This window comes from Prionailurus viverrinus, unplaced genomic scaffold, assembly GCF_022837055.1.
Source record: "Prionailurus viverrinus isolate Anna unplaced genomic scaffold, UM_Priviv_1.0 scaffold_33, whole genome shotgun sequence".
NCBI lineage: Eukaryota > Metazoa > Chordata > Mammalia > Carnivora > Felidae > Prionailurus > Prionailurus viverrinus.
In genome coordinates, this window is record NW_025927604.1 from 165,031 (window position 1) to 192,313 (window position 27,283).

The 27,283-nt window shown below is 55.5% G+C and overlaps 2 protein-coding genes and 1 long non-coding RNA gene across 8 annotated transcripts in view; all 3 read right to left on the reverse strand.

Moving 5' to 3' along the window:
* COLEC11 (collectin subfamily member 11) overlaps window positions 1–10,622 on the reverse strand; it is a 28,772-nt gene extending 18,150 nt beyond the window's left edge. The window contains exons 1-2 of one of the 6 annotated variants that reach the window (XM_047845142.1): window positions 10,445–10,622; window positions 5,945–6,088 (exon numbers count right to left, since the gene is read on the reverse strand). In XM_047845142.1, the coding sequence (XP_047701098.1) occupies window positions 5,945–6,062 (118 nt within the window). In that variant the 5' untranslated portion in view covers window positions 6,063–6,088; window positions 10,445–10,622. The remainder of the gene's footprint in view (window positions 1–5,944; window positions 6,089–10,444) is intronic. The other 5 variants (XM_047845140.1, XM_047845138.1, XM_047845143.1 and 2 more) reach the window with 5 other exon arrangements.
* Window positions 10,623–15,630: 5,008 nt separating this feature from the next.
* Window positions 15,631–20,640, reverse strand: LOC125158279 (uncharacterized). The gene is made up of 3 exons (XR_007149311.1): window positions 20,359–20,640; window positions 17,424–17,428; window positions 15,631–15,642 (listed from the first exon to the last, which is right to left on the reverse strand). It is a non-coding gene; the product is annotated as an uncharacterized LOC125158279 (long non-coding RNA).
* A 90-nt stretch (window positions 20,641–20,730) lies between these two features.
* RPS7 (ribosomal protein S7) lies at window positions 20,731–26,561 on the reverse strand. Its single transcript, XM_047845144.1, has 7 exons — window positions 26,544–26,561; window positions 26,235–26,318; window positions 25,899–25,970; window positions 25,025–25,168; window positions 24,266–24,330; window positions 21,427–21,577; window positions 20,731–20,838 (listed from the first exon to the last, which is right to left on the reverse strand). Exons 2-7 carry the CDS (start codon window positions 26,307–26,309, stop codon window positions 20,761–20,763), a joined length of 585 nt encoding a protein of 194 aa, XP_047701100.1. The 5' UTR covers window positions 26,310–26,318; window positions 26,544–26,561; the 3' UTR covers window positions 20,731–20,760.
* Between the last annotated feature and the right edge of the window lie 722 nt (window positions 26,562–27,283).

Sequence of the window (27,283 nt, forward strand, 5' to 3'; positions counted from 1 at the left end):
AATAACGTCCCCTTTCTAAAGCCGTCGTCCTCAGTAGGTCTGTAGCCCCCGCGTTGGCGGCCACCTTCTCACCTGACTCTCCAGTTTGCACCCCCAGTTCCCTCACCAGCTGCCTCTTCTCTCCGGAGGCCGGGACCTCGTGCCACATCCCAGCCATTTTTATATGGCTCGTCCGCCTAATCGGGGTGGTGTTCCCCCTATGAGAGCACATGGGTGCCACCTGCGGCCGGGGCACCTGCCCAGGTGTGCGCCATGCCCGCCAGCGTCTGCGTAACTCTGGTCCTCTGTGACTCTCCTAGGCACTCACACGTGGGGAGAGGCTTAACTGGGTTACAGATTCCCCAGCGGGATTCCCAAAACTGATCATCTGGCTGGAAGGAGGGGACGTTCCATTTAAATGTAAGTAAACGAAGAGAGGGCACCTGGGCGGCCCAGTCGGTTAAGCGTCGGCCTCTTGGTTTTGGCTCAGGTCACGATCTCACGGTTCGTGGGTTCGAGCCCCACATTGGGCTCTGCGCTGGCTGCAGAGCCTGCTGGGATTCTCTCTCTCCTTCTCTCTCTGCCCCTCCCCTGCTTGCTTGTGCTCTTTCTCTCTCTCTCAAAATAAATAAATAAGCCAAAATATTTTTAAAATTTAAGTAAACAAAGAGAAAAGCAAAGTGAGTGACAACAAAAACTAGAAGACAGAGCTGGCATGTCACCATCACCCCCGTGCCACAGCCAGGAAGGCTCTGGCCAGCCCCCCGGCGAAGGGTGTGCCGACATAAGCCTAGCACACATGCGTGGCCCTTAAATCTCTGAGTCGTTTGTCTTTCTTCAGAGAGGAAATTATTACAACAGCAATTCTTGGAGATACATTGAGAGACCAGTGGGAAACCAACTAACAGGATGAACTCACCACCAAGAACGTGCAGACATTTGGGGACACCAACGTCAGGAAAGAGAAATAGCAGAGGAACAGAACTCTTGGGGCAGTCAGAGCCTGCTCTCAAATCACACGCTGAATATCTTCATCAAGATAAGACATGGGGCACCTGGGGGGCTCGGTCGGTGGAGCGTCCGACTTCGGCTCAGGTCATGATCTTGCGGTTCATGAGTTTGAACCCCTGTAGCTCAGAGCCTGGAGCCTGCTTCTGCTTCTGTGTCTCCCTCTCTCTCTGCCTCTCCCCCACGCACACTCTGTCTATCTCTCAAAATAAATAAATAAACGGTTTTAAAAATAAAAAAAGATGAGAGAATAAGTGTCTATGAGCAAAATGAAAAAGCACTGAAAAAGAACCAACTAGATCTTGTACACGAAATTAATTTTTTTTAATTTTTTTTTTCAACGTTTATTTATTTTTGGGACAGAGAGAGACAGAGCATGAACGGGGGAGGGTCAGAGAGACGGAGACACAGAATCTGAAACAGGCTCCAGGCTCCGAGCCATCAGCCCAGAGCCTGACACGGGGCTCGAACTCACGGACCGCGAGATCGTGACCTGGCTGAAGTCGGACGCTTAACCGACTGCGCCACCCAGGCGTCCCCGAAATTAATTTTTGAACGGAATCGCACTACAGAAAGGCCGAGAAGCAGAACGGCCCATGATACAAGCTAGCTCCTGAAACAAGAAATGAGGCTGAAGAATTTTTTTTTTTCACAATGCAACACGAAGAGATAAAGAACTGGAAAGCTTTGTTTGGACTTAAAAAAATAAAAATAAAGCTATCAAGTTGAGAGTGAAGAAAAGCCCCACCAGTTCCACCATCCACCTTAAAGGAATTCCAGAAAAGGGGGAACAGACACTGGGGCCGTGAGAGCGTGCAGATTTAACAGCTGGGACCTCCCGGCACCAGGGGAAGGTGTAAAAGAGCACGTGGCAAGCGCCCACGGAGAACCACGCAGGAGAGACGCGCAGAAACAACCTGGCCGTGTCGGAGTGACGCACGGAACATCGAGAATGAAGAGGGAATTGCGGCGGCTACCCAAGAGGAGCGGGAGGTTGTAAAGGCTTCCTGCGCGTGAACGAGAGTCAGGTTGACGTGAGAATCGTCATTTGCAACGCGGGATGCAAGATAAAGTGAGATAAAATGAGGCAACGATCTCAACCTGAAAAAGCCATAATTCAGTTGAGCGATCGGAAAAGGCCCCTCTGATGAAGGGACTTCTAACTGAGACGGGCTGTTGCCAGGCAAGGAACAGGGAAAAGGGTGTCTGAGACGGGGGCGGGGGGCAGCGCCTGCACAGGTGAGGGGCCAGGAGACCGGGAGAGACTGGTCCACAGGAGCCCACGAGGGCGGGGAGCAGCCAGCGCTCAGACCTCAGGCTTGAGGGCCACATGAAGCCACCAGGGCCGTTACAGGGTCCACCCGCCGTGTCGGGGCAGAACAGCGAGTGTGCTGCTGCAAGGGTCCCGGCGGGGGCGAGCGTCCATCGCCGCACGTGCAGCACCAGCAATCTGCTGTCACGCGCCACGTCCTTGGCCTGAAACTCCTTGATGGCACAACTTCTGCCCGCTCTCCAGCGGCTTCACGCGCCTGCATATAACCTGGTCGGACCGGCGTGCGTAGCAAGGATCTGAGGCACCGACACACCCTCACAGCCCCGAACGGCCCCTCGTGTCCCACAAACCCCTCTTCCTAAAGCAGGAAAGGTGACTAATACGCATCATTAAACATGAGCCTTCCTAATAACACGGGTTTTCTTGGTCGCTCTCAGATAGTTAGAAAGTCCCTCAAACTTCATTCTCCCCACGATTCTGCTTCCTTGACAACCGACCGTATTAGCCAACGTGTTGCGGCCACTGCTGGTGGCAGGTGCCCTGAACTCCTCTGTGGTCGCTGTGGCTCCGTCCAGAGCCCAGAGTCCGAGACCCTCCCCGCCACCTGTGCCTCGTGGACTCTCCAGCTCCGGGGACGGGACGCGCTGTGTCCTGGAAAACACCAGCCGCATGGGTGTTTCTATGAGAAGCCGCGTCCCGCCCCTCACCGTTCTCACCCAAACTCGGGAGTGGCAGCGCCAGGGGCCACAGAAACCATCGGCGGCGGGACTGCCTCCTGGTGACCTTGGCCTCCTCCTTGGAGCCGAGCCCTTGATGTGCTTCTCAAGAACAAAGCTGCTTTCGCAGCACTGGTCATGGTCAGCAGGGTCCGAAGGGCCTGCTGTCTGCTGGTCTCAGGAGGTGGGGTGGCTGGGAACCTCTCCCCTCAAAACTTACACGCGTTCTGGGGCGCCTGGGGGGCTCGGTCGGTTGAGTGTCCGACTACGGCTCAGGTCACAATCTCGCGGTCCGTGAGTTCGAGCCCGGTGTCAGGCTCTGTGCTGACAGCTCGGAGCCTGGCGCCTGCTTCGGATTCTGTGTCTCCCTCTCTCTCTGCCCTCCCCTGTTCATGCTCTCTCTCTCTCTGTCTGTCTCAAAAATAAATACACATTTTAAAAAAACCTTTTTTTAAACGAGTCATCTCTCTCTCCAAATGCACAGCGAACGTGCTATTGTTAGGTCTGAATAGCAGATACATTTCATCCCAAGTGCCAACACCAGTCGGTGCAGAAGGGCCGGCAGGAGTCGGGTCGGGAAAGGTTCTGAAGCCCAGTCTGGATCCGGCGACGGACAGGGGAGGCCTGTGTTCGTGTCCCCGTAGCAGCCCTCCCTCCGGGCCCGGCCCGTGGGGTCTCAGGGACGTGTGGAGAACGAAAGAAGACATCGTTTACGTGCTCGTTTCGTGTTCAGAGCGGGGCCTGTATCGCGCCCGTATTCTCACCTCCGCTGACGGACGCCCGCGCACCAAGCTGGCTCTCGTGGCCGTGCAGGCCGAGCGTGGCCGTCCCAGAGAGGGCAGCAGGCCGGGTCGCCCGTCACCGGGGCCACTCACAGGCGGGCGTTGAAGCCACCACGCCCCCGAGCCCACCGAGAGTCGTCGTGGGGGCGGAGCGCTCTCTGCCACCGGGGGCGTCGTGTGGGGGCGGCGTCACGAACTCTCTGCCAGGTCGGACCAGGGGGCTGCGTCCAGGGCGAGGACGGCTGAGCACCCGGGCCCTGTGAGGCCGCTGCAGACGGCAGAGGGAGGGGCTCCTGTTGCAGGAGACAAAAGTCTGCCGCATCCTGAACTTGCCTTGCTTACGAGCCCCGAATCATTTGGTCTTTTTTGGCACAGATTTCTCTCCTCTCCCCTCCCCCTGCTGCCCAGGCTAAACAGCAGAACGGTAAAATCCGGACGCCGAGTAAGGGCTCTCTGCATCCGGTCGGCCAGCTCACGGCCGTGTTGCCCCCTTGGTCCTGGGTCACCACGAGACCCCCAGGCCTCGCCCCACCCCCCCCCACACACACACAGCATGGGACGGTGGGAGGTGTCGGCGGGCTAACGAATGTGGCTGTGACGTCACTTCACGAGGTTTCCGTGTGTTCAGTCGTCCCCTTGAACACATACAACCTGCCAGTTAAACCTCAATGAGGCTGGACATAAAAGCGGGACGTCCAGGTCGTAAGGACTTCGGTGAGTGTGAGAAGGCGTTCTCTACGGAATTGTCCCTTTGGGGTGGCCAGGCCGGTCACTCTGGGGCAGGGCTGCGCTTGACCAGCACATCTGGAAGACACGCTCCGCGGCCCCGAAACATCCCGCACGGCTCCACACGACCTGGAAACGTGTCTTGTTACCTGCTAGAGGACAGGCCCTTGGGAGCACGGCATCCGGGTCCTGCAAGGAGCCCCACCCTGTCCTGCTCCCCGGGGACTCCTGCCTGGTCCACCCCGAGCTGGGGCCTACTGCCTCACCTCCCACAGGTCTCAGGAGGCACCTGGCTCTGACTTTGGTGGCAGCCATTCTCGTCACGGGTCCACAGCCCCTAAATGTGAGTCTACATCCTCCAACGATCTCCGTGGGGAGAGCCGCAGGCATTCCCGCAAAAGTCCCATCCGGCAGAGACCAGGCTTTGGGGCCCGGGGTGTGCGCCGTCCAAGTGGGAAGGGAGCAGAATGGAATTCGGGGGCACGCGAGGCGATCAGTGCAAGTCGTGGGCCGGCCCCTCCCGCCCTTGCCTCTTGCTCCTGGAGCGAGAGGCCCAAGCTCGCCCACCCCGCGTGGGGCATGTGCCCTGGCCCTGATTTGAAGTCTTTTTATAACTCTGCACAAGAAGCCCACATTTGCATCTTGCACTGGGGCCCTCGAATGGTGGATCACACTTGGGAGTCACAAGGTTGTGGAATCTCTTGCCCGAGCTACGGAGAAACCAGGGACCTTTTCTGAATGAAGATGCCAGTCTGAGGGCCCTGACTCTTTCCCCTGTGCTGGTGCCCGCCCCCCACCGGCTCCGCCGGGCAAGCTCCACCGGGAGTAAATTATATGCAAACCAACAAGAGAAAAGTGTTGGGGGGTTTTGCTTGTTTGTTTTTTAAAGTAGGAATTTAGAGCTCTCAGGAACTGGCATAAGACCACTGGCTTCGTAGCCTGAGTGACCCAGTTTGTTTGGCAAATTGCTACATGTCCCTGGGCCTTGAATGTCCTTATCTGCAAAATGGACCAGAGGCGGGGGCGCCTGGGCGGCTCAGTAGGTTGAGCGTCCGACTTTGGCTCAGGTCATGATCTCGCGGTCAGTGAGTTCGAGCCCCGCGTCGGGCTCCGGGCTGACAGCTCGGAGCCTGGAGCATGCTTCGGATTCTGTGTCTCCCTCGCTCTCTGCCCCTCCCCACTCACGTTCTGTCTCTCTCTCTGTCTCAAAAATAAGTAAACATAAAAAAATGGGCCAGATGAGATCTCACTCTGCAAGTCATTTGCGATAACGTGTGTGGTGCATGGACCGCACGTCAGCAGTGGCTTGTAGCTTCAGAATTACAGGATCTCTTGGCCAAAGAAAGTGTGCACATTATGTAGTCCAACCCTTAATTTTGCAGATGGGGAAACTGAGGTGCACGGAGGCCAGACCCTGAGCTGGCACTCGGCCGCGCACGGGAGGCCGCGGTCAGGGTTACCTTTGAGGCCCGGGACGAGGATGTGCAGGGAACAGGCGTCTTCCGCCGTCTGCTGAGGACGCCCAGACGGGAGCAGCCACAGGAAGGCCAGGCCGAGGAGAGCCAGACCGCTCCTCATCACGAGCGCGTGCGGGACGCTGACCCCTGCAAGAGGGAAGGGGACACAGTGACGGGAACTCAGAACCCGGGGCCAGGGCGCAGGTAGCTGTCGGGCCTGTCCCCGCATTTGGGGCCCTCCCCCGTGGGCCCGCCCGTGCCTCCCCTGCCGGCCCTGCTCGGACCTCCATCCTGACAGCGGCCACCGGGCTCTCACGTCTGCTTCCCTGTGGCGGATACTTGGTACACACGGAGGCAGGGGCGCGGTCGCATGGAAAGTACCACGCTTCTCCCAGCACAGTGGCCCCGCAGTCCCCGGGCCCAGGTCCACCCCAAGCCCCTGAGGAGCCTGGCTCTGGGGCCGTGAACGTGCGTCTCCTGCGGTTTCCTAACTGGCATTACCGTAGGCCCCTGCGTTCTTAAACAATATGTTGTGCAGTTTGCTCGGTTTGGGACTTTATAAGGCACCATAGTCCTCTGAGTCTCGACTGTTTTACTCGACCTTCTGCCCTAGGCTCGCCCACGTTGCCACGTGCAGCTACAGCTCATCGATTATCTAAGTCTATCACCTACACCACCAAGATCAGTCCCTGGGGTGGGGGGGGCAGGATGGGGACAGACCCTGGAAGGCGCAGGGTGCAGAAAGCTGGCCGTGCGTCCCTCCCCCAAGTGCCGGTGGGAAAGGCTTGGTGGCGACACCCAGACACCCCCCACTCCGAGACTTTTATGTTCACGTGGCACAGCGTTTGGGCACAGCCACGCGCCCGGCTGCGGGCCAGCACCGGGACCAGTGCCCGGGCCGCATCACGACTCCGTTGTCAGCCTGCGCTCACCTTACAGGGGAGGCTGGAGCCCCCAAGGTCCCCCTGAGGAGGAGCCACAGAGCACGAGAGGTCTGCAAGGGGCTGGGCCCATGCGCGGCAAGCACTTGCTGAAGACAGCATGATGCTGCCGTCACCACGCGGCGTGAGGGCCTCGCGGCCCGCGACGGCTCCAGACAGAGGAAGCCAGAGTCTCTGAGCTGAGACGTCGATGCCCTCCTTAGCGTGCCCATGCTGTGCCACGTTCTCCATGAAAAGGACGCAGGCAGAAACCGCCTGCGCTCCGTGACGCCTGCAGGGAGGCCCCAGCTCCCCTCTGCGTGACCACGGGGTGGACTGTAGAGGGTAGGGGTGAGGCTGATTGTCCCTCGATGGGGGAGAAGAGAAGGCCCACGGAGGTCAGCACACTGCTCCCGTCCCACTGGCCAGGGGACCACAGATGGGGGATGAAATCAGCTGCCCAGAGTTACCCCTCGTCGATGGGGACGGTGGGGTCAGGACCTGGGGCCTCCTGACGCACCTGACCTGTCCCCTCTGCTCCCGTCAGCCACTGAGCACCAGAGTGGGCCCACCTGCCCGCGTGCATCACGCTGCCGTGGCTTTTATTGTGTGTTGGTTTATGTTTGGTAGAGAGAAAAGGAGCCACCATTTATTACCTAACCCAGACACGTTGATCTTATTTCGTTCCCAACACCACCTGGGGACCTCGCTTCTCGCCATGAGGGTGGCGAGGCCCAGGCCGCGGGAGGCTGAACGGCCAGCGTCGCACCACAACTGGACCAGGAGGCTGGCGCTCGGCCTGTGGCGCTCACACAAGTGACCGACTGCAGGAGGGAGAAGACGTGCGAGGTCGCCCACAGCCCACAGGGCTGACCTTTGCCCTCTCCCTTCTCCTCTGCCGGCTGGGCCGGGGGTCCCCGAGCCCGCAACGTGGTCGGGAAGTAGGTCACGCCCGCAGCTGGCAAAGCGCTCAGGGCACCCTGGCCGAGTGAAGGAAAGAATCCGTGAATGAACGAACGAACGAACGAACGAATGCACAGAAGTTCACAAGCACAACACACAGAAGTGGATGCTCTCTTCCTGCTACTGCCTGTCCAGCTCCCCAACGGTTTTCCACGCCTGACGTCCGCACGTGATTCCCAGGGCCAGCCCCTCGGACACACGGCCGCTGCAGAGCCAGGGGCCCACGTGGACACGGCCTCGCAGTCTGTCTGCCACACGGCCGTCAGGTCCCGGGATCCCTAACAGTTTCTGAACAAAGGACAGCCCGGCCTGGTCACTGCAGTGTGTCCTTCACTGCAAGGATCTTAGCTGCTGTAGAAGCAAAGGCTTTGGCTCTTTCCAGGATGTAGCTCCGAACAGTGTTTGATAACGTAATGTTGTATGTCAATAATCTCTCAATTTTAAAAAAGTCACGGTGTGCCTGGGTGTCTCAGTCGGTCAAGCGACTGACTTCGGCTCAGGTCATGATCTCGCAGTTTGTGGGTTCAAACCCCGCGTCGGGCTCTGTGCTGACGGCTGGAAGCCTGGAGCCTGCTTCGGATTTGTGTCTCCCTCTCTCTGCCCCTCCCCCACTTGCCCTCTGTCTCTCAAAAATAAATAACCATTAACAAAATTTTTTTTTAATTTTTTTTAAACATTTATTTATTTTTGAGACAGAGAGAGATGGAGCATGAACGGGGAAGGGTCAGAGAGAGAGGGAGACACAGAATCTGAAACAGGCTCCAGGCTCCCAGCCGTCAGCACAGAGCCCGACGCGGGGCTTGAACTCATGAACCACGAGATCATGACCTGAGCTGAAGTCGGCCACTTAACCGACTGAGCCACCCAGGTGCCCCCCCAAATTTTTTTTTTAAGTCACGATACGAGCTTCTGGGCAGCTCAGTCGGTTGAGTGTCCAGCTCTTGATTTAGGGCTCAGGTCAGGATCCCAGGGTCGTGGGATCGAGCCCCAAATCGGATTCTGCTGAGTGTGGAGCCTGCTTGGGATTCTCTCTCACGCTCCCCCTGCCCCTCCCCTACTTGCACATGGTCTCTCTCTCTCTCTCTCTCTCAAAAAAAAAGAGTCATGACAAACATCTGTTCCACACCTACTTTCGTGCGGAAGCCGATGGGCATTTGCTGGTATGTGGGGAGGCAAACAGGGTTTAGGTTTTGGGGTGTCAACAGCTGACCTGGAAACTTCCCCTCCGGATAGAAGGGGTGTGTCAAGAGACCGCCACGCTGCTCAGCCCGACCCACCGCCCTCACACGAGGCGGCTTGCTTGCCACCTGCCCAGCAAGGAGGTGCCCAGGGAGGGGACAGCCCAGAACCAGCGGAAGCCAGAACGCCGCCCTGAGGCCCTCGCTGCTCGCGCATCAGCAGGGCAGAGAGCAGGGCGGCCCTGGGTGGGAGCCCCTTCCCCAGGGTTCTGGCTCCCCCGCCCCGGAGGAGAGGAATTCTGTTTGTAAACACAGAAGCTCCTGGCCTCCTTTAAGAATAACATCCTTATCTCCCGGCCAGAGACCAGGAGGTTCCCACCCTCCCTTCAGTGAAGGAAGCCAGGGTTTCAGAGGGGAGATGCAATTTGGAATTCTCAGTCGCCGTTCCTTATAAGAATGAAGGAGACGATGAAAACAATGTGGCTTAATCTGCCAAACGTACAGTGGTACGTTTTCATTAAACATCCACATTAGGGCCCACCATTTATAGCCGGAGAACCACATCCAGGAGCACCGGAGCGCTGGGGCCCCCACCCCCACGAGGGGGTTGCTTCCTATGGTGATGGTGACGCTGATGAGGGCTCCTTCCCCAGAGCCCACCCGAGAGGCACACGCAAAGTAAGAGGCTTTTCCCGTCGTGTTCTCCGACCTCTGTCTCCTCTCCTCACTCACAGACCTCTCAAGCTTGTGGATGAACCACAATAGCCGTGAGAGGTCGGGGCGCGGCTCTGGCCCCCAGGAAAGTCCTGTTACACATCAGAAGTCCTGTTACGCACACACGGCGGCTTTCCAACTTTGCCTTTTAAATTCATAAGCACCTCCTAACTTCGGCCTCCAAGTTGTCACAGCCAGCAGGCCAGGAAGGGCCCCCGTCTCACCATGTCTCATCCAGTTTGGGAGACGAGAAACCCCCACTCCGTACCAGGCGACCCTCTCTGCGCTTGAAAGTGACCTTCTCCGGTCCTATCTTTGCCCACATCTGGCATTCCCATTACTGAACCCCAAAACAGAGCTACCGGCCACGGGTACGGGTTACTGCTGTTGTCCGTGCGGCCCCACGCTGCGACTGGCGATTCGGAAACTGGCTGCCCCACCTCTCTGAACGTGTGCAGAGCTGAGAAGGCCTCCCCCAACCGTCTGGTAGCTGGCAGCCCTAGGTCGTCGTCAGTTATCCCCGGGAAGTTTCCACCACGAACTGGTGAATTAACAAAACGGTGGAATTCTAGTGCCTGGTTCACGTGACACCCCCATCCTTTGTGGGGACCTAAGAACAGATTCCCGTCTGTTCTCCCATCTCTGGCCGTACCCAGAACCTCGCCTCGACCAGGCGACCCCCGTCCTGCCCTCCAAGACCGCCAGGTCACCTGGCAGAGTGTCCCTACCTGCAGCGCACGCTAGGCGAAGGGGGCGTCCTGACCGTCGGGGACCCACGAGGACACTGCACCCGGGAGCCTCATGGCTGCTATTTACAGAGGCCGCTGAGCCCCACAGGCCAGGCGAGTGGGGGCCCCGGCTGTCAGGCTGCCCAGCAAATCAGGCTGCAGCCTTATCTGCAAAGAGCTTCCTGTTTGAAATACATCAGCTGCCCCGCGGGAGGGCGGCGAGGAGGGTGTGGGAACGTTGCAAACTCCCTGAGGTCAGGGCTCCCGGCAGACCATGGACCCGCCCCGAGAGTCCTTCCAGCTCTTCACCCCCGACGCCACACCGACTGTCCTGGGTCTGTTCTGTGCTTCTCTTCCGGGAGGATGGTGGGGATGCAGGAAAGCATTGAGTGGTCCTTATCACCTGGTGTCACATCAGACAGAAACACACGCAGCTGACACGCTTCCTCTGCCGTTCTCCGTGTGGGCTTTCACTTCACAGCATTAACCTCATCTACTGGTTGAGACCGAACCCGCAGCGAGACCCCAGACTCACCGCGCTCACTGAAGCTTCGTATGTGCCCCAGACTCTCTCTGTGCGGTGGGCTGGGCGGGTCCAGCTTCTGCACAGCCTGACTCTTGGGGGGGGGGGGGGGTGCTTCTTTAAGAAAGAGATACACACATAAAATTAGGATCATAAAAAGCTACATTCAGGGGCACCTGGATGGCTCAGTCGGTTGAGCGTCTGACTTCAGCTCAGGTCGTGATATCACAGTTCGTGGGTTTGAGCCCCGTGTCGGGCTCTGTGCTGACAGCTCGGAGCCTGGAGCCTGTTTCGGATTCTGTGTCTCTCTCTCTGCTCCTCCCCGGCTCGTGCTGTGTTAGTCTCTCTCTCTCAAAAATAAATAAACATTAAAAACATTTTCTTAAATGCCACATTCAATGGTGCATTTGTATTTATACCGAAAAGAGAAATCTTAAGAGATTACAAATTTTGTAAAACCTGTCAGATTCCATGCACATCGCAAAATCCACGAAAAAGAAAGGATCCTTTATTAAAACCACCTAATTGCATAAATAAATCTCACAACCTGGACCAAATGGGCCACTTCCAGGGAAACACAGGATCTACCACAATGGACCCAACATGAAATAGATGACTTAGCAGCCCCATAACAATGAAGGGAACTGAATTTGTAATTTAAAAAACTCCCAAAAAGGAAACTCCAGGCAGGCCAGGTGATTTCATATGAGAATTCTACCAAACTTTTTTTTTTTAATTTTTTTTAACATTTATTTATTTTTGAGACAGAGCATGAACGGGGGAGGGTCAGAGAGAGGAGACACAGAATCCGAAGCAGACTCCAGACTCCAAGCTGTCAGCACAGAGTCCCACGTTGGGGCTCGAACCCACAGACTGCGAGATCATGACCTGAGCCAAACTCGGACGCTCAACCGACTGAGCCACCCACGCGCCCCTTTACCAAACTTTTAAAGAAGAGTTAACACCAAGTTTACATACCTCTTCCAGAAAACAGAAGAGGGAGGAGCATTCACCAATTCATTTTTTATGAAGTTGGCATGACCCTGATACCCAAACCAGACAAAGACAGTACGAAAAAAAGAAAGAAAACTGTAGACCGATAACTCTCACGAAAACAGATGCAAAAATATTTAATGAAATGCTGGCAAATAGGATTCAGCAACACATAAGAAAGATTTATAAACTGCCACCAAGTGGAGTGTTTCAGGGATGTAAGCCTGGGTCAATATTCAAAAGTCCAGCAGTGTCATCAACCGTAGTAAAAGCTAACAAGGAAAAATTGCATGATCATATCAACAGGTACAAGAAAAAGCATTTGACAAAATTCAACACACCTCTTCATGAAAAAAAACTCTCTGAAGGGGGGGGGCTTTCTCAACTTGATAAAGCAGTATCAATGTTTAAATAAACCTACGATAACATCATACTCAGGAAAGACTGAACATCTCCCTCCTAAGATCTGGACACGGTAGGACATCCACTCTGACCACTGCAACGCGGTGCTGGAGTCCCAGCCAGGGCAAAAGACACGGCAAGGAAAGAAAAGGCACACGGGTCAGAAAAGAAAAACCGAACAGCCCCTTGTGCAGACGACAGAAGTGTCTGCTTGGAGAATCCCAGAGAGTCTACAGAAATTCCTAAAACCAGTAAGGGGGCTCAGCAAGGCTCCGAGTACAACATGAATGCACGGAAACCCGGGGCACTTCCGCGAGCGAGCAGTGAACACGTAGACTCTGAAATTAAAAATCATTTACAATCGCTCAAAGGAACGAAATGAACACAGAGACTCCGAAATTAAAAATCATTTACACTCGCTCAAAGGAATGAAATGCCTGGATGGAAACCTCACAAAACACGTGCAGGACCTAAGTGCTGAAACAACGCGCCGACCGGGAAAATCGCAGCAGGTTTAAGAAACCACGAGGCGCGTCGAGCTCCGGGACGGGAAGGCTCCGCGCGGAAAGGAGGCCGGATTCCCCCCAAAGTGATCTACAGGCTTAACGCGATTCCTATTGAAATCCCAGCAGGAAGCTTTGTAGACAGAGACAGGATTCTTCCAGAACTAGAAGACGGAGGAAGTGGAAGAGCTAAAACAGTTTGGAAACGAAGAATGAAGTAGGGGGAATCAGTGTGCCCAACGTCAAGATTCCTTACATGGAGAAGCAGAGCAGGGAACCCACACAAATATACCCAACTGCTTTTTTAAAGTTTTCTCGTCGTTGTGATAAAATACACACGACGTACGATTCACCGTCTTAATCACTCTTCAGTATACAGTTCGGTGGTATTAAATACATTCAGATGTCACGTGACACATCCCATCCACCTCCATGATTCCTTCCCTCTTGTGAAACCGGACCTCCGTACCCGTTCACGCCACAGCCCCGTCACACCCCCACCTCAGCCCCCTGGCCACCACTGCTGGACTTTTATGATGTTGACTCTTCTAAGACTCTCACATAATGGGAAGCAAGCAGTATTTGTCTTTTTGTGACTGGCTTACTTCACGGAGCGTAACGTCCCCAAGGTTCATCCATGTGGTGACAGGTGTCAGAACAACTTAACCAACTGAAATCCAAACTAACACAGCCCAACTTGACTTCACCCCTGCCCGGGGACGTTTGGCAGCATTCTGGAGATACCGTCACGCTGTGCAGTTGGGGGCGCGGTGCTGGCTTCTGGGGGGAAGGGGCCGGGATGCTGCTGAGAGTCCCACGGTGTTCTGGACACTCCCCACCACGAGGAAGAGCCACGCCCCAAAGACGCCCCTGGTGCCACAAGCGTCACCGGACGGGGGGCCTGAGACCGCAGTCCTGGGTGACGGCATACGGTGTCCCGAGGGTGCATCCCCTCGCCCACGCTCAACGCCAGCTGAGGGGAAGGCGCGGCATCCAGGTGCCAGCAAGGACCCCCGAGTCAGCCCCTATTCAGTCCTCAGCACTTGCCCTCCCACGAGGCGCTGGCACTGTGGCTAGAGCGCAGGAGACAGGGCGGAGAGTGACAGCCCTTGCCCAGCTCATGCTTTGCAGACCGCGTGGGACGAGCAGACAGCGAGCCTGTCCCACGCGCCCCCTCCCCCCTGCAACCCTCCTCCTGTCTCACCACTGACCTGGGACACTTACCTTTTGTTCTGTGTCCCGAATTGTTAAGGGCTCTTTCAAAAAGTGCCAAAACCTGAGAGTCACTCTTGGTTACAGAAGAGGTGGTAACATTATACTAACGTACCTGCTTCAAGTAGCTTGTAAATTGGAACCGAGTTTCAGTGGGGAATCACGTTTACGCCTGCCTGGCCAACAAGTACCAAAAAGTCATGAGGAATCACTAGGCACGTCTCCCTCCAGACCTTCTCTGTCTTCCGTCCCGCCCTCAGTTTTCGTCTCGGAAGCGCGCAAGTCACGGCCCTGGGCTCGGGCTTCTCCCGGTGAACCCCGACCCCTCCAGCAGCCTGGCCCCGCGCAGTGGGTCACAGTGAGAATCTGCCAAGGCTCCCCAGGATTATTTACATCTCCCACAGATAGCGGGGCCATCCGCACACAAGAGCCGGACCAGGCCTGTCTGTCTCTGGACAGGAATTTTCCCTGGAGTCACCCGGCCGTGCAGCTGTGGCCGTGGACGCTGTCCGTGAGGCCGTTCACCGTGCTCCCCCCGTCCCAGGCCCGAAGGCTCTGTTTCCCCAGAGTTCCCTGAAAGCCTCCCTCCGCTTGCGAATCCCACCCCTCAGCCACACTGGTCACCGGTGGGCACAGACCCCAGACGGTCAGGGAACACTCGCGCCCACCGGGCCGGGACATCCGGCTCTGACTTCACAGTGTCGCTCGCCAGCACGAGGGCTGTTAGCCACACTCAGGGATGCTACGACTCACCACAACCTCTGACCACACCACAGCATCCAAGGTCATGAGAGCACCCGAGATCGCAGGGTCTCAAACGTGAGCGTGCACCGGAACCATCCAGAAGGCCTCTGAAAACGCAGACAGGGCCCACCCCAGACCTTCTGAGTCAGTGGGCTGGTGCGGAGACCCGGGAACTTTCATTTCTCACCAGTTCCCAAGCCGGGCTGGGGCTGCTGGTCCCGGGACCGGGCTCGGCGAAGCCCCGCCTCCCTCACAGGGTCACTGCGAGGCATTGAGTTAACGAGGCACCGGACACGCGGGGACGCTCACGCGTCAGGTGGTAGCCGTCGTGCAAATTCTCACTTCCCACCTTCCCTCCTTGGTTGCCCCGCGAGACCGCACGCTCCTGCCCTGGCACAGGGACGGACGCCAACAAACCTGTCCCTGCTCCTTGCGGGAGGAGGGAAAGACCTGATGGATGCGGTCCCCGCCTCCCGCAGCAGCCCCCCCAGGTGCGGCAAGGGACGGACAGCCACAGAACCGCACCATCAGGCCCATCGACGGGCCCGGTGAGGGGGAGGCCGCCTCAATCGGCGGGGAACAGCCTGAACTTGAACAGCACGGGGCAGCTGTCAAAGCTGCTAACCCCACATGGGGACTCCTGGGCCGGGGTCCTCAGTCTTTCTGTGGTCCCTCCAGGCCGCCCCTGTGCACCTCGTCCTGGGTCAAGAGAAGCCAAAGGGACGGACTCCGCGAGCCACCAGGAAGGCAAACCTTCTTACCTACAGCGCGTCAGTAACTGCGAAGTCAAGGCCGCCTGGGTTCACAACCGTCAGACGTGTCTGCCTCGGGCCCTGCACACTGACGACCTTCTGGGCAGAGGCTGTAACTTACCTCGTTTTTCCGTGCCCTGGGTCTACCGGAGGGTCCGCGTGTCGCCGCCCTCAAAAGCAGGGGCCTCTGCACAGCCTGGGGCGCCTGGGTGGCTCAGTCCGTTAAGTGTCCGACTTTGGCTCAGGTCATGATCTAGCGGTTCGTGAGTTCGAGCCCCGCGTCCGGCTCTGTGCTGACAGCTTGGAGCCTGGAGCCTGCTTCGGGTTCTGTGTCTCCCTGTCCCTCTCTGCCCCTCCTCCACTCGTTCTCTCTCTCTCTCTCTCTCTCTCTCTCTCTCTCTCCGCCCCCCTCAAAAATAAATACACTTTTTATTTTTAAAAAAAATTTTTTTTCAATGTTTATTTATTTTTGGGACAGAGAGAGACAGAGCATGAACGGGGGAGGGGCAGAGAGAGAGGGAGACACAGAATCGGAAACAGGCTCCAGGCTCTGAGCGGTCAGCACAGAGCCCGACGTGGGGCTCGAACTCACGGACCGCGAGATCGTGACCTGGCTGAAGTCGGACGCTTAACTGACTGCGCCACCCAGGTGCCCCTAAATACACTTTTTTAAAAATTAGAAAAAAAAAAGAATAAAATGTAGAACTTCTTTGTTCCACTCACGGATTGAAGGGTTGCAGACCGGGCTCTTAGCCACCTCACTTCCCAGTACCTGCGAGATAACAAACCCTTCTTGTTCAGGAGACTGATTTCACGGATTCTCACTCCTTTCAAAAGTAACATAACCGATTTGTTTTCCAGGACAAGACGGCTCATATATTCTTTTTTTTTTTTTTTAATTTTCTTTTTTTTTTCATGTATCCTTTCAATAAACAGCGGGTCTGCGTAAGTGTCACTCTCCAAAGGACATACAGCTCCTCGGCGGGGACTGACAGGTCATGTGCTCTGACAGCGACCCTTACGATCGGAGGAACCAGGAGACTCGGCCAGGCCGGGCCCCGTCCTCCGCTCTACACACGAGAACTCAAGTCGGAGAAGCGAGGCAGCTCCCGGAAGGCCCCAGCTCCCGCCCGGCGACGTCCCTAACGGACCTGTGCCGAAGGATTAAAACGGGCCCAGTGGTCAGCACTGCCATCGGGCCCTCACTGCTCCATGTCCGCAGTCCAGGCTTGCAACGTGCCAAACGGGAACGGTTATGAATAGAATTAGCGGAGTGACAAGGCCATGGCTGCGGGCCATAGCGGGCTCAGTCGCGTGGTGATTACAGACCGAACAGGGTTTTGCCCCACTTCAGGGAGGTGGGAAGGCTGTTTTGGGAGCAGAGGGTAGCGTGCTGGATACAACAGACCCCTCACGTAAGTACATCACTACAGACCATGAACTTGATTTTATCCGTATAGAATTCTGAGTAAAAATGTAACTGCCGGAGGAAGAGGCATTCAGACTGAACTTCCTTATAATCAGTCACCCACTGTTGCTGCTGTCTTGATTACAGCGAGAACATTCCAACTGAGCTGAAGGCACTAACTGCTTCTCCAGCCGTGAGAGCGATCTTTGTGACCAGAACCATCTCTGATAATTGAAGTGTCTCTATTTTCATTAGATGCGGTTTTATTGTACTGTCACAAATTTTTGTAAGTATCAAGTGTAGTATTAAGAGATCTAAAATTATGTATCTCAGCGCCTCAAGAAGTTGAAAATGTTCCACTAAGGAACTTTGCGGCTTCATATACCTTTATCGGTTCTTTTACCATATTGTAGGAATTAGGGACTAAAGGCTGGACTAATACATAAGCTGAAGGGAAAAGGAAGATTCAAAAAGTTACATCTGGGGCGCCTGGGTGGCTCAGTCGGTTGAGCGGCCGACTTAGCTCGGGTCATGATCTCGTGGTTCGTGAGTTCCAGCCCCGAGTTGGGCTCTGTGCTGACAGCTCAGGGCCTGGGGCCTGCTTTGGATTCTGTCTCCTTCTCTCTCTGCCCCTCCCCTGCTCACACTCTATCTCTCTCCCAAAAATAAACATTAAAAGATAAAAATTAAAAAAAAAAATACCCCAGCCAAAATAAAAGGGGGTGGGAGTAGATTAAATAAGACCGATAAAGCATCCAACTGCTGAAGCTGGGTGACGGCTGACATTCCATTATACTTTTGGATGTGGATGAAGGCTTTTCCAAAGACAGACGTGAACAGAAACACATCACTGGTTATGCCTCGTCAGTTGGGCAACTACATTTGCCAACACCAAAATTTTCCACCTTTCCTGGTATTGGGGTAATCTTTGCTCTTATAAAGCAATTGGAAATGATTTGATATTTAAGTTTCTAACAAATGAATGCTAAGTCAACTGAGTCTTTGGAAGTTTTTAAAAGTGTTAGAATATTCTTTTCCAAGTTGTTACCGTACGCAGATTTTACAGGTGACACGTTATCGAAAATGAAAGCGCTTCTCAGCGGCCACCTTAAAATATACTTGTTCCTTGGCACACGCTAGTTTCGAAAGCAATTGTTTTCTCACAAAGTGCTAAAATGTATTTTCTTGGGACATGGATTTTGTTTTAATGTCACTTGTCATCAGAAAAACCAACAGATTCAGAATTGTTTAAAAGAAAAATTTCTGGGGGCGCCTGGGTGGCGCAGTCGGTTAAGCGTCCGACTTCAGCCAGGTCACGATCTCTCGGTCCGTGAGTTCGAGCCCCGCGTCGGGCTCTGGGCTGATGGCTCAGAGCCTGCAGCCTGCTTCGGATTCTGTGTCTCCCCCTCTCTCTGCCCCTCCCCTGTTCATGCTCTGTCTCTCTCTGTCCCAAAAATAAATAAACGTTGAAAAAAAAAAATTAAAAAAAAAAAAAAAGAAAAATTTCTGGAAGCTTTCTGGAAAGTTTACCAATCTTGTTTCCCACAGAATGAGACTGAATGTAGCAAGCTTCATGACCACTCGGTATCTGATGCAAAGATTCAACCACTTAATATAACCCACAAAACCCCCATCACTAGGAACTTGTAACTGCAGTGTTCTCCCAGGTTACGGGGCTGTGGCCATTGACCCCAGAGGCCTGACACGTGCAGTTTAATGAAGTGCACACTTAAAATCCTGGGCACTGGTCACTTCTTTAAAAAAAAATCACTATCTTGTTTTATTAAACAGGCTGAGTGGCGACACCAGAGAATGCTGTGTTCTTATGGTGATAAGTAAAACCATGTTATCAACCTACAGCTCATCACTAATTTCTGGGTTTATGGCCACAAAGACTGAATTTTCCTTCCTTACATTCATCTGGCATTTTCTTTTCTTTTTTTTAATTTTTTTTTTTTAACGTTTATTTATTTTTGGGACAGAGAGAGACAGAGCATGAATGGGGGAGGGGCAGAGAGAGAGGGAGACACAGAATCGGAAGCAGGCTCCAGGCTCTGAGCCATCAGCCCAGAGCCCGACACGAGGCTCGAACTCACAGACCGCGAAATTGTGACCTGAGCTGAAGTCGGACGCTTAACCGACTGAGCCACCCAGGCACCCTTTTTTTTTTTTTAAAGATTTGTTAAATGTTTATGTTTTGAGAGAGCCGTCAGCAGAGCCCCACGTGGGGCTCAAACTCGCGAACTGTGAGATGATGACCCGGGGTAAAGTTGGTTGGGCACTTAACCGACTGAGCCACCCAGGCGCCCTTCAGGCTGGTATTTTCTGAAGACCAAAGTATATGCTAAACGTTGTCGAAGACAATTAGGCAGGGGCCCTAGAGCAGCACAAAAAAACGCAGAGCCCGGGAAACCAAGATGGCTTCGCGCCAGGGAAGGGCGAGGGAAGGGCGAGGAGGGCTTGCGGCACATCATCCGGGGCCTGAGAAAACCAAACTTTACCCCAAACTGGGAGCCACGGAGCTTACCACGGTGGGGACGGTATTGTGAGGAAACGGCAAATGGGGTCCTCCGAGAAGAGCCGAGTTCTGGGCGACTGCCTCCCCTGGGGAGGCCTTCCTTACCCAGCCACCGAGCAAAGCTTGAGCTGCCGAGCTGGGGCAGCACCAAGGGGAGCCCTCCCTAAAACAGCCCAAACAGCCCGTCTGGGATGGCCTCGACCCTCACGGGCCCGACCCCTCATCTTGCAAAATGGGGAACTACCACCAGCTCGCCTCCCGGTGTAGCTGGGTTCGAATCTCCTTGCAGGGCTAATTTGGTGCAAAAGGCCACTCGGGGCTGCCTCCAAGGATGTTTCTTCCCCCCAGTGAAGAGGGGCGGCTCTGAGAGGCAGTTGAGGCTTAGCAATCGTGTGTCCCAGAACTCGACACCTCCCCCTCCTCCAGCCACCTGGGAGAGAGCTGGCACAGCTGGGGCCCCTGCTGCTTTGCCCCCCCCCCCAAACTTCTCATCATAGGGACACCGGACCGTCGCGGACCGGACCGCGACTCTGTGCGTGACAATGGATTCCACAGGAAGGGGAGCAGGGGGCTGCTTAACGGGCAGTCTCAGTTCTCACAGGATCCCACGTTCACAGCAGTGTATGCACCTGAGACCACTGAACTGTATCGTCACAAAGAATAAAATGGTAAACTTGTATATGTGGTTTTCTTTAAATGTTTATTTTTGAGAGAGAGAGAGAGAGAGAGAGAGAAGAGAAGAGAGAGAGAGAATAAACCCCAAGCAGACTCCACACTGTCAGTGCAGAGCCCAACGTGGGGCTTGATCCCACAACCGTGAGATCATGACCGAACCAAAATCAAGAGTCAGACACTTCACTGACTGAGCCCACCTCACCCCCACCGGGGGGCCCCTGAAGTTCAACTTTGAGGTGGACTTTCCAGGAGACACGGTACCCGAGTAGAGCACCTCGGCGGGAGTAGGATGTACCGTCACCCTGACTACTCGCGCTCCAGTTCCCGTGGATCTTTGGGATGAACTTGTCAAAGCGCCAATACTTGGCCATTTGGGGCAATTTGGGGGTCCCGCCCCCTCCAACATCACCGACTCCAGGTACACCCCTCGCGTGCATCCCGTTTCCCCGAACAGCCCACAGACACCCTCTCTGTTCAGCATCTTCCAACCTGGGCAGGAAGCTACCGGTAATGCATCCACATCTCCGAAAGTCTGAGAACCACGCCCAGAGCAGAATACTGTGAATGTTTTATTTAATCATTTTGTCTACAACTGAAACTCTGGGAACTCAAAGTTAACATCCTTGCCCGTGAGCTTCTTATAGACGCCCGAGAAGGTTTCCACCTACGAGCAAAGAAAGAATTCGTCACAAAACTCTTAAATATGCACATTCATCTGAAAGCCTAACGATTATGTGAAACTGGGCCCTGCATGGCTTCCCCCCCCCCCCCCAGCAGCCGGGCACAGGGCATGAGGGGTACACAGGGCGTGCCCGCCTGCCAACGCTGGGGACGAGCTCATCTCTGGTGCTGAGGGACACGGCTCTACGGTCTGTGCCCGACTGAGGTGCTCTGAGCCCGTGAGGGAGCCCGGGGACCGCCCACCTCAGTCATGCTTTCCCGGGAATGAAGGGGACGGTTCTCCCAGATTCTGACACCACCACATCTCACCCCCAGAAGGACCCACAGCCTTGCTGAGGGCAATTACCTTACTTCCAATGTTCCTAGTAACTTAAAAGGTAGAGAGTTTTGACTTTCAAAACGTCCCCCACTGTGAAACCCGACACGGAATCCAAAGGGAAGCGCGCAGAGGTTCCGATGGAGCAAAGCTGGCCCTGGGTTTACGCTCACTGGCTCTGGTGACACCGGAGACAGGCCATGCCCTTTGCCCTCCCTGTGTCCGGACCCTCCCGCAACGCGGTCACCCCATTACCTTGTGTTCCACGTTGTTCTGCTGTGCTTTATCCAAATGAACCTTTATGAGCCGGCTGCCGTCCAGTTTCACACGGATTCTCTTGCCCACAATCTCGCTCGGGAAAACCAAGTCCTCCAGGATCGCGTCGTGCACGGCGGTCAAAGTGCGGCTGAAAGAACACAATGACGGAAGTGAGAAACCTGGAATCTACGAAGGCCTGCCCTCCCGTGAGCCCCTTCCAAGTCAACAACGTAAAAGGCAAATCCCAGGCCCCTAAACCAAGTTACCACTGGGTTTCCAACGGACGACTTCCATCTAATCCGTCGCCAGGGCCGGTGCCAAACTAGACAGGGGACGAACACCTACGGCTTTCCTTCAAAGCTTAGGGGGAGTTCAACGTGACGCCTTATAAACCACACACGCCGCTCCCGGTGATCATCTCCAGGGAGCGGGAAGGCAGGGAGGACTTTCACTTTTACACACAGCTGTAGGTGTATTTTCGGGCACGGTTTCGACCGAACACCTCCGTAACCTCCTAACCACTCGCTCTTCTGCAGAGCCATCCTTCTCCGAAGTTGTCAAATTATCTACAAACTCCTGTGACCACGTAACTTCCTAACACAAGATCCTTCAAGAGCTCGCCATGACCTCCGAAGCTCCTCCTGGTTCCCTGGGACGGGATGGGGCACCTCGGTCCCCAGCTCCTGCGCCCCCACTCTCATCCCGCCACGCACGCCTCCGCGATCGTCCCACTCGCGTCCCTGACACCGCGTCAAGTCCACGACCCACGCGGCCGCTTGACGAGGAGGTTCAACTGATTCTGAACCCCGAGCGCTAACGGGATGCCGGGATGAGACAAGAAGGGGCGGCCCTCAAGTTTAGAGGCACCTGTGTCACGGAGCCCATCAGGTCCCCTCGCCCCCAGCACGTCCGAGACCGCATTCCCCTCATCTGTGCTTCAGAGCTGTCAGTTCCTACGCACACGTCACACCTTCTAGGGGCTCCCGGATGCCTCCCGAGGGCTTCCTGTTCCACGGCCACGGACAGGAGGCTCAAGGGAAAGCCACTTCCCAAATCCTGCATCACCTCTCAGAAAGCAAATGACAAGGACGCCGCCCCAGTTAAGCTTTTTCCCACAGTACGAGGAAGAACACAAACACGGACAAGTGTCTACCCTCCCCCTTAAAGCATAAATCAGAATGGAATCACAGCGGCCGCGCATCTTCTGACTCCAACACGGTCTATTACAACGGGGAGGGACGGGGATGCAACCTTGACCATCCCGAGCCCCAGGAACGGAACCGGCTCAGAGCAGTAATGGAAACCCTGCTATAGATTAGAAACAAGAACAAAAACAAAAAGAAGTGAGTCTCAGGACCTCACGTGTACGGGAGAAAGCCGAGTACTGAAGGAGAAGAACCGTGGAGGCAGGAGGTCAGGCTGGGAAGCGGTGAAGGGCCGCGGCCGGCCGCCCAGGGCTTAGCGCAGGAGCACAGAAGGCCCCACGTGTGGGGGGCAGGTCACCAGGGACGTGGTGAAGTCGTCGTCCCCGGCGTCGAGGAGGTAACACACGTCTGGGAGGGGGGACGGCCAGAGCTGTGGGTGGGGGTCAGTCCTGCAGCAGCTGCCCTCAGAGCGAAGGCTTCGTTCTCACGCTCCCAATACCGACGCGGGCTCTCACGGCCCGCGGGCTCTCCACCACCCCGCGTGTCTGATCTCGGGGTCACAAACTACCCGGAACACCAAAAATTCCCTGAATCCTTATGTTACTCCAACTGCCCAGGATCAGGCTCAAAGCACTGAAGCCCAAGATGCAAGTTCCAGAAAGTGTGGCCCCAGCCCTTCCCTTCCCCACTCCTCTCCCACAGGAGCAAGTATCTGCCTGTAAGACTCGAGTCCCATCCCTTGTTCAAGTGGTTTTACAAACAAGATGAAGTTAAAAACAGCCCAGCATTACTGGTCTGGCTGAAAAGAGTCCGTTCTCCTTACCCCTTTAGAAATAAAGATACGAGGCACAGTACCGACTTCACCTGGAGGTTAGACAGGTACCAGAGGAGTTTCCCAAATGGTCCCCAGGGCAGGGCCTGCAAGGCTTCAATAATCCCACTCTGCGAAACGAGACTTCAACAACACACCAAAAGGCCCAGATCAAGGAGCCAACAACTCTCAATCTGAGTTTAGGCCAGAAAACCCTAAGCCAATCAAGTTTAAAGAACACCGTTCGTGAGCATCTATAACCGCAGCAACACTTTTAATCTGTGATGTCAGCAACAGAAAAATATGCCTAATTTCTTAGCCTTAATTCACTGCAAAAATAAAAATCAAAGACCCATCTCCGCCCCCCTCCGCTACATCCAGTGTGCTTGATCCCACAGCTCTACACTGAGGATCCCCTCACTGTTCCTGTCCTTCACCCAAAGAATTGGAGAAAACCCTCTTTTCTGAAAGCAACAACCTATTCATTCTACCTATGTTAACATGCAATTCTTACTCTAGAATTCATTTTAAAACATTTATACATGGGGCGCCTGGGTGGCTCAGTTGGTTAGGCGACCGACTTTGGCTCAGGTCACGATCTCGCAGTTTGTGAGTTAGAGCCCTGCGTCAGGCTCTGTGCCGACAGCTCAGAGCCTGCGTCGGATTCTGTGTCTGTCTCTCTCTCTCTGCCCCCTCCCCTGCTCACGCTGTGTCTCTCTCTCAATAGTAAATAAATGTCTAAAAAAATTTTAAATCAATAAAATAAAAACTAAAATAAAAAAGCAACCTACCAAAACCCTTAGTACAAACGACCGAGCAGATAAGGAGTTGTTCGTAAGGGGTTTACAGCACACTTTTTCGATGCTGATAAAATACTCACCTTCTGGGACGCTTTTGCTTGTTTTTTGTACGGCTTTTTCGAGTTGGCTTAGGCAGAATTCTCCTCTGTGAAGATTACCATGGAAAAAGAAAAACCTCAGGTTAGCAGAAAGCGGGCAACTGTCAAAGTGCTTCAAAAGGCAAAGGGCAGTAACAATAAATTCAAAGTTTGCAAAAGTCAAACCACCCAGACCAAACAAGCTACTGAGGATTCCCCGATTTCTCATTAATTCATTCAGAATCCAGAGAATATATTCAAACAGCGCCAGAAAAAAAAAATCCCTCGCTCCTGATTTGAGCCCCAAATACTGCACACCTGCCACAATGCCAGGCCCGCCACCTACCGTCGGTAGGAACAGGCCTGCGGAGCCACAGCGCTAGTTAAATTTGTCACTTTGGCATTTCACCCCCACACATCTGTTTGCACCAAGGCCAGATCTGAACTTAAAAAAAAAACACAGCCACCTTTCTTGACTACGGGCCCCTTTCCAGGAACTATTCCTCACCATCTGCTTTCCTCCCAAAGCATATAGCCACCCACTTCAATTCTGTCCTGCAGACAAACCAGGGCTCAGACCCACCACACGTCCATAATTCTCTCGTAAACGCACTACATTCACGCCGTTGTAAACGTGGAGAGCCGTTTTCACGTTAACAGTGGAAACGTACTTATCTGTTTAATCTACCGCAAACACAAAGTGAAACACAAGTGATTTTAACAAAATTCCCAAAACAAAACATTCCCCAGGACAACACACACCTGAGCAATAAAGACCACATGCTTCCCACTGAACTTTTTCTCCAGCTCACGCACGAGCCGGACTTGGATTTTCTGGAAAGACTTCAGTTGAGGAACGGGAACAAAGATGATGATAGCTTTGCGACCACCGCCAACTTCGATCTCCTGAAGGAAGAACACAGAACACCAGCGTGACCTTAAGTTCACACGCCCATCTTTCCCATCCGAGCCCAGCGCTGAGCGCGAACACTCGGCTTGAACGTGGTCAAATACTCTAGCACACCAAAATTTTAAAGAAATCCTCCTCCCGCGCTTTCCCACCGCCAGGGCCAGCCCTCAGTCTCCCCTCCCTCACAAACCCCACGCAAGGATGCGTGGGCAACGCTGTGCTCCAGGAGGCAAACGTGCGCAGCCGGAAGTGAGGCTGCTTGTCCCGTGCGCAACCTCCAACCCCGTCCACACGCACTGCAGCTCCTAAACTAAAGACGGGAATTTGAAAAAGTGAATTTCCCCAGACACAGAGTCCAGACCGGCAGCCTGGAAAGTAGACCCGTAAACGCTGCAGCAGAGGAGCCCCGGGAACAAGCGGGAAGGAAGCGCGTTGTTCTCGCTGCCAACATGCCCACGTTAAGAAGGCCAAGCCTCAGACTTTCTCTGCGAGATGCTCCTTCCAGGACCAGGGAGCGGGGACGGCCGGCTCGGCCAGGTCTCTGACCCACAGTGCGCCTCCCCGCACACTGTGCCACCTCGAAGACGACCTGGGTCAGACCGCCCACCCGCACGGCCGCACCTGCACGGGGCGCGCGGGAAGGGGCCAGGCGGCAGATCCCGCCACCGCGCCCCGCGGACGGTCCGCCTACGACCACCCCCACCCCCGGCATAAACCCCCCTTTACCTTGGCCGCCGTGATGTTCAGCTCCCTCAGCTGGGCTTTGAGGTCGGAGTTCATCTCCAGCTCCAGGAGGGCCTGGGGAGAGAAGCAACCGGAGCCGACCCTCAGCGGGGCGTCCGCACCGCCCACGTGCAGACACTCGGGGCCTCCTCCCGGACGCGTCCCCACCTCCACCCGGGGTGACACGCGCCGTGGGGGGGGGGGGGGGGGGTGCTGGCTGGTGCCGGGGCGCGGGCGGCACTTGCTGCCGGAGGATGACGGACACTTGTTGGGGAGGCGAACGCGCGCGTGGGGGCGGGGGGCACACGCGCCGGGGCTCCGGCCCTGCCCTCCCCTCACCTGGGAGATGCCAGACTCGAACTCGTCCGGCTTCTCGCCATTGGGCTTCACGATCTTCGCGCTCGAACTGAACATGGCCTTCTCCTGCAAGTACAGGGCGCCCTAGCTCAGGTGTCCGCGGCCCCAAGCCCCAGACCCCCGCCGGTCCCGGCCCCGCTCCACCCCGCAGAAGCCATCGGGGGGCACAGCCCGGGTAATCGGCCGTATCCCCGCCGGGTGAGCCGGGCCCGCCGATGCAGGGAGGACTCCGACACGTGTAGTCCTCAGAGTCGGCGGAAAAGTCCGCCGGAGAGAAGGCCGCCAACATACCTCGGTAAGAGCGCCGGTCTAGGAAGAGGCCTAAGTCTCGCGAGAGCGCCTCAAATCCCGGCGGCGCAAGGGAAGAGGCGGGAACAGTGCGCGAGAGAAACCGGAAGAACCACCGAGAAAAGGTCGAAGCCGAGAGAGTCCCAGGAAGAGGCTCGTGGGGTCGGGCGCGTCGGGAACGCTCCTCCGGAGGCGCCGTGTCCTAGCAGGCGGGGGCCGGGCGGCCGGGCCGGGGTCTGGGCGGGAGACGGGGGCCGAGAAAAGCAACCCCACCCCGAAGAGCGGATGTTCAAAAAAGTCTCGTTTAACCCGAAGAAACTCACTTCCCCACCGAAGCCATGAAAAGGAATCAGAGGCTTGGATGTCAGTTCAGCCCGGAGAGAACCCGATGAGACGACGTTCGTTAGAGCTCTTTGGAAACGAAGTGCTTTACGAGTAAACGTGGTTTTCCGGCCCTAAACAATTTAGCCCTCGTCCCCACTGCTTGGTGCGGCGGACACTTGGGGACGTCCGCGGACACTTCTCGTGCGGGCCGGAGCGCAGCGAGCCGGGGGCGGCGGGGCGGGGGGGGGGGGGGGGTGAGCCTGGGGCCCGGGGCGCCTACGCGAGCGGGGCAGAGGGCTCGGGGTGCGGTGGGGGACCATGGGCAGAGCCAGGTCGGAGCTGGACAGCCGGGGTCAGCCGGCCCTGACCTCAAAGCCGGCAGAGATCGCGTATGAGGAAAGATTGGGGGATGACACATC

What these genes read in the sequence shown, in the direction of transcription:
- RPS7 (XM_047845144.1), bottom strand. Translation starts at nt 26,309, where the DNA reads ATGTTCAGTTCGAGCGCGAAGATCGTGAAGCCCAATGGCGAGAAGCCG. An exon ending in TGAACATCACGGCGGCCAAG is followed by an intron (nt 25,169 to 25,898) that starts GTAAAGGGGGGT and finishes TTCTTCCTTCAG; the next exon opens with GAGATCGAAGTTGGCGGTGG. An exon ending in ATGTGGTCTTTATTGCTCAG is followed by an intron (nt 24,331 to 25,024) that starts GTGTGTGTTGTC and finishes TAATCTTCACAG; the next exon opens with AGGAGAATTCTGCCTAAGCC.